The 6,132-nt window shown below is 45.3% G+C and overlaps 1 protein-coding gene across 1 annotated transcript in view; it reads left to right on the top strand.

The window, feature by feature from the left end:
• Positions 1-3,087: 3,087 nt before the first annotated feature.
• rcan1b (regulator of calcineurin 1b) overlaps positions 3,088-6,132 on the top strand; it is a 9,225-nt gene continuing 6,180 nt past the window's right edge. Inside the window, exons 1-2 of the mRNA XM_030087155.1 lie at positions 3,088-3,346; positions 5,050-5,181. Coding sequence (XP_029943015.1) covers positions 5,059-5,181 — 123 coding nt within the window. The 5' untranslated portion in view covers positions 3,088-3,346; positions 5,050-5,058. The remainder of the gene's footprint in view (positions 3,347-5,049; positions 5,182-6,132) is intronic.

Genomic DNA, 6,132 nt, shown 5'->3' with positions numbered 1-6,132 from the left:
GGGAACTTCTCACTCTCCCACATGTCTTTTCTGATCGGCCTCAGTTCTTTCCTCCAGTCCTTCATTTCTGCTTCCACCTTCACTTCCTGGTTGTCTTTCTTGATCCAATCGCTGTCTTTTCTCCTGGGAGAGAGTATTTGAGCTTTTCCCAGCTGTGGCTCAGGACACAATATCCCGTTCTCCATTGCTTGTTTCAGTCCTTTCACTCTTGTTTTGATTTCAGTGTTATCATCTTGTATGTTGTGACATTTTTGTGTTTCCTTGGTGTCCTGTAGCGGGTGTTTTTGAAGTTCTTGACGAATCTCTTCTCCTGTATCATTTATGGCTTTCTCAGATGATGTTGAGATGGTTGAAGATTTTTCTTCAACATATTGTCCAGTCGGACCCTCGATTGTATCTTCAATATCATCATCTAAAACAGTCACAGGCTCATCTGGACTCTCCATCAGTCCTTTCTCCAGTCCTCCTTCTGTTTTCTCTTCTTTTGTCCAGTTGTCTCCTTTTTCCATGTCTGGAGCTTCTCCCAAATCCTTCTGCTCCAGGTTGACTGTACCTCCCAGGAGGTCCGCTTCACGTTCACCTTCCAGTTCCAAAGCCTCCTGCAACAGGTGTGTATCTTCTTGTGGTATTTGTGCCTCATTCGACCTCACTGGTTCTGGAGGAGTTCCTCTCACCACCTCTTCTAATTCATCACCTGGTATGATCATCTCCACCTCCTTCAACGACTCTCCAACAACATCGTCACCCATCTTCTCCTCCCCAGCACTCCTTTCCCCATCTGTCCCCATCAGAGTACCAACCCCAACCTGTTGTACATGTTCTTCTTCCTGCTTCTGCCTCATCCACCCCATTCCATGTTCCTCTTCCTCTCCCTCTGGCTGTGGGCTTTGATTGACTTTCCATCCTGAATCTGAAAGATATTCATCATCTCCACCCTCCTGGACTTCTTCTACCTCCATGTTGCTCTCCTCCTGATGTATGACATCTTCTACAATGGACCCACATTCAGTCAAAGGCGATCTGTCGTCTTTCATGATTTGCTCGGTTGGATTGGTTTCTTCAGCCTGGCATACATTCTCAGGAGATAAATCGTAGGTATTAGAAAGTGGTGAATGGCTTATATCACCTGTAATGTTGAACACTGATGCTGGGTCATCCTCCACACTGTTTAGAGATGAGTGTATGACCTCCCTGAGCTCCTTCACACATACATCCTGAAGCTCTTCATCACCAGAGCCCACAGTGTTTGCATTTGTCATTCCTTCTTGAAGTTCAATTTCTTCCTCTGCTTTTTCTTTGTCGCTTTGGATTTTCTGCCGGTTGCTTTCCTCGACAAATATAACTACTGGAAAATGACATGGACCGTTATTATCATCATTCTCAGTAACCTCAATAATCTCCCCATACTCCTCTTCCTCAGTTCCTCTGTGTTCACTCTGATCATGCTCTTCATCTGCCATCATCAGAACATCTTCCCCCACCTCTTCTGCCAGCTCCACCTCGTCATCTTCGTCCTCTCTCCCCTCATGCTCTCCTCCCCTCACTGTATCCAGGTCCGAACGGATATCGAGCAGGGCATGGACGACGGCTCCATTTGACAGATCGGAGTGTGTGCAGGAGCTGGACTGCGCCATAACAGCAGTTCGGAGGACGTTCGGTGGGACTTACTCACAAGGAAGTGTGAAGAAGGTCGATTTCCGAGGTCCAAAGAACGGGTACTGAGGATTCAGAACAATTAAAGACTTGTAGAATTCCCACCAGGTTCCAAAACATTCAGACCAATGGAGCGAACCCAGGTTCTAAAATCTAAGACAGGTCCAATTCCTGTGACCAAGCAGAAACACACTGCAGCAAGTTTGACTGAAACTCAGATCAGGACTGAAAAACAGGATGACTGGAAATCTCTTTCTCTCTCTCTCTCCCTCTCTCTCTCTCTCTCCCCCTCTCACACTCTCTCTCTCTAAAGGATTAAATGAAGGCTGATCTCCACCTGACCAAAGACTTAAACCCCTCCGCATGAGACCTGCGCTACTTTAATTAAAGTTTCTGGAAGAGAACACATGGCCTGCTTCCACAGCAATGAGGGCAATAACGAGTTACGTTATTGTCCTGTTTACATAGTCAAGGTTAGGAGCATTTTTAAAAAGTAGTTTTTTCTCATTTCCATGGAAACAGAGTCACAGTGTTTTCAAAAAGCTGAGTTTTCCCTCTGCTTCCATGGGGATGCAGTGTTTTCAAGAGGCTGAGTTTTTGTCATTTTTCATGAAGATAGTGTTAGAACATTTTCAAAAAATTGCATTTTGGTTTTGTTGCCATGAAAATAGAGTTGAAGCCTTTTCAAACAGAGACAGAACATTCTCAAACGGCTGCATTTTCAGTGGCTCTAGCACCAGTATTTTGTTAACAGGCGTCTTTAACACAATGAAAAGTTTCTGGTTTTGCAGGACATCGTCGTCTAGAAGCAGAGCTTCAAATAAAAATACCATGAGCTTTTGTCTTGGATGGTTTCATAAATGCACAATCCAGTTTGCAAATCATTGTAAATGAGATCAAATTTTGAGTTTCCCTGTAGCTCTCTGCCGTCTCTTCTATTTCAGAGACAGTGAAAAAGTATCAATGAGGTAATATTAATAGTTAAAAACAATCAAAGTACCAATAAAAGCATCAATAAAGGCCTGGGACTCTTAAAAACTTATCGATAAAGTATCAGTCACAGCAAAAATGGAGCAATGAAGCAGGTAAAAAAGGGCAAAAATATCAATGAAGTTGCACATTTCCAAATTCCCCACACATTTTGAGTGTGTTTCTGTAGTCTCTACAGATTTGGATTCTCTTCTTAAACGTGGGTCCTTCCTGTTCTGTGTCCATTTTCTTTAAGTCCATGTGTCTCTTTATTACGTCTCTGTGTGGACCAACGGGTGTGCAACAATGTCCAGTCATGAATGTCTGCATTCCTTCATATGTAGCGTCTGGGTCTATATCCACAGACTGTGTGTCTGAATCCATTCTCTATAACTCTACTGACACTTGTCTATGCTCGCCTGTGTTCCGCACAGCGGAAGAACGTCAGCGCCCGCAGAGAACGTCACTTCCGCCCCCAGCTGCGCTATGCTAACACGATTAGCCGAGCAGAAGAGTTATGTTGAATAAGGACAGTGTTTTTAGTTGATTGGAGGCATTTTGGCGCAGACGGTGCAGAGCAGGACATCTGGTGCGTCTCTGCCGGGGGGACGGAGAGGCCTGTGGCCCTGGAGCGCTCCGGTACCGTCAGCTCCATGTTAGCGGTTTAGCGGGGCTAATAGGCTTTAAAGCTTCTGCTCATCTACCGAGAGGACATCTTCAGCCGGTGAGTTCTACCGGACCAGGGTCCGGGCCGCCTGTCTGTCCCGTATGAGTCTGGTTCTGCAGGAAGTCTCCTCTTGTTCTGGTTCTAGAAAGTCTCCTCTGGGTCTGGTTCTCCAAAGTCTCCTCTGGTTCTATAAAGTCTCCTCTGGTTCTATAAATTCTCCTCTTGTTCTGGTTCTAGAAAGTCTCCTCTGGTTCTGGTTCTATAAAGTCTCCTCTGGTTCTGGTTCTATAAAGTCTCCTCTGGTTCTGGTTCTATAAAGTCTCCTCTGGTTCTGGTTCTATAAAGTCTCCTCTGGGTCTGGTTCTAGAAAGTCTTCTCTGGTTCTGGTTCTATAAAGTCTTCTCTGGTTCTGGTTCTATAAAGTCTTCTCTGGTTCTGGTTCTATAAAGTCTTCTCTGGTTCTGGTTCTATAAAGTCTCCTCTGGTTCTATAAAGTCTCCTCTGGGTCTGGTTCTATAAAGTCTCCTCTGGTTCTGGTTCTATAAAGTCTCCTCTGGTTCTGGTTCTATAAAGTCTTCTCTGGTTCTGGTTCTATAAAGTCTCCTCTGGTTCTGGTTCTATAAAGTCTCCTCTGGGTCTGGTTCTATAAAGTCTTCTCTGGTTCTGGTTCTATAAAGTCTCCTCTGGTTCTGGTTCTATAAAGTCTTCTCTGGTTCTGGTTCTATAAAGTCTCCTCTGGGTCTGGTTCTATAAAGTCTTCTCTGGTTCTGGTTCTATAAAGTCTCCTCTGGTTCTGGTTCTATAAAGTCTCCTCTGGGTCTGGTTCTATAAAGTCTCCTCTGGTTCTGGTTCTATAAAGTCTCCTCTGGTTCTGGTTCTATAAAGTCTTCTCTGGTTCTGGTTCTATAAAGTCTCCTCTGGTTCTGGTTCTATAAAGTCTCCTCTGGGTATGGTTCTATAAAGTCTCCTCTGGTTCTGGTTCTGGTTCTATAAAGTCTCCTCTGGGTCTGGTTCTATAAAGTCTTCTCTGGTTCTGGTTCTATAAAGTCTCCTCTGGGTCTGGTTCTATAAAGTCTCCTCTGGTTCTGGTTCTATAAAGTCTCCTCTGGGTCTGGTTCTATAAAGTCTCCTCTGGTTCTGGTTCTATAAAGTCTTCTCTGGTTCTGGTTCTATAAAGTCTCCTCTGGGTCTGGTTCTATAAAGTCTTCTCTGGTTCTGGTTCTATAAAGTCTCCTCTGGGTCTGGTTCTATAAAGTCTCCTCTGGTTCTGGTTCTATAAAGTCTCCTCTGGGTCTGGTTCTATAAAGTCTCCTCTGGTTCTGGTTCTATAAAGTCTTCTCTGGTTCTGGTTCTATAAAGTCTCCTCTGGGTCTGGTTCTATAAAGTCTCCTCTGGTTCTGGTTCTATAAAGTCTCCTCTGGTTCTGTTTCTATAAAGTCTCCTCTGGGTCTGGTTCTATAAAGTCTCCTCTGGGTCTGGTTCTATAAAGTCTCCTCTGGGTCTGGTTCTAGAAAGTCTTCTCTGGTTCTGGTTCTATAAAGTCTCCTCTGGGTTTGGTTCTATAAAGTCTCCTCTGGTTCTGGTTCTATAAAGTCTCCTCTGGGTCTGGTTCTATAAAGTCTTCTCTGGTTCTGGTTCTATAAAGTCTCCTCTGGTTCTGGTTCTATAAAGTCTCCTGCTCATGCTGACTTGTTGGGTTTGGTCTGGATTGGATTGCTCCTGTCTGGAGGTCCAGTAACGGGTCATCCTGTCTCCGGCAGACGGGGGCCATGCAGCGGGCGGAGAACAAGCTGGAGGAGGAGGCCACGGTGGACGTCCAGTTCACCGACCTGCCCAACGCCCTGATCGCCTGTAAAGTCCCGGAGGACCTGTTCAACGAAGGCGGCACCAAGGTGAGTTCACACTGCTCCCGCTGACATGGCAACGCTCCGGAAGCCATGTCCGTTTCCATGGAAACGCTGAACAAGATGTAGTTCTCATGTGTGTCCACTAGTTTGTGTTGTTTTTTGTTTTTATAATGTCACCACGCCCACACACTGCAGACAACCTAAACATTAAGAACACTCTGAACATTACCAATGGAGAACATGGAGAACACTCTGCTCAGACAGTCTGGATCGGGATTGGGACCAGGACCGGGACCAGCAGAATATGGACCGGGACTAGGACTCATTCAGCATTCATGCTGATCCTGCATTGATCTCACCGAGGGCTGCACCACTGTGGTCAAAATGATCATCACAATTATGCTGATCAGTTTTGTAATCATGGTTATTTGTCATGTTTTTATTGCACTTTCTTCAAACAAACAATATGTGAACAGTTTCAAGTGCAGGAGGCCTTTTTATTTAGGAAATTAATAAAGCTTTAACCACCGTGCGCCCCCTGGTGGTCGGCTGACGACTGACAGTGCTTGATCAGAGAGGGTCTGCAGCAGAGCAGCATCTTAAATGTAAATATCGCCGAAGATCAGGTTCATTCCATCATGCAGCCAAAATCCTGATCACAGTTAAAACTGATGAACTGTGCAGCCCCAGTTTCACCTGCGTGATGGATCCTGTGTTCGCAACCAAGTGATCCTGAACCCTCTGGTTTTCGATAAGCCCGGACCAGTCATTCATCCTGGATTAATTAATCTTGAACCCTGTTGTTTTGGTTGAGCCTGGACCAGTCATTTATCCTGGATTAATTAATCCTGAACCCTGTTGTTTTGGTTGAGCCTGGAACAGTCATCTATCCTGGATTAACTAATCCCACAGAGCCCTGGAGCTGGACATGTTGTTGCGTGTCAGGCGGCTCTGTTCAGTGAAAACCAGCAGTGAGTGCTGACCAATCAGAGGCGA

This window comes from Salarias fasciatus, unplaced genomic scaffold (genome assembly GCF_902148845.1).
Source record: "Salarias fasciatus unplaced genomic scaffold, fSalaFa1.1, whole genome shotgun sequence".
In the NCBI taxonomy this organism is placed as follows: domain Eukaryota; kingdom Metazoa; phylum Chordata; class Actinopteri; order Blenniiformes; family Blenniidae; genus Salarias; species Salarias fasciatus.
This window is presented reverse-complemented; position numbering and strand designations above follow the sequence as displayed.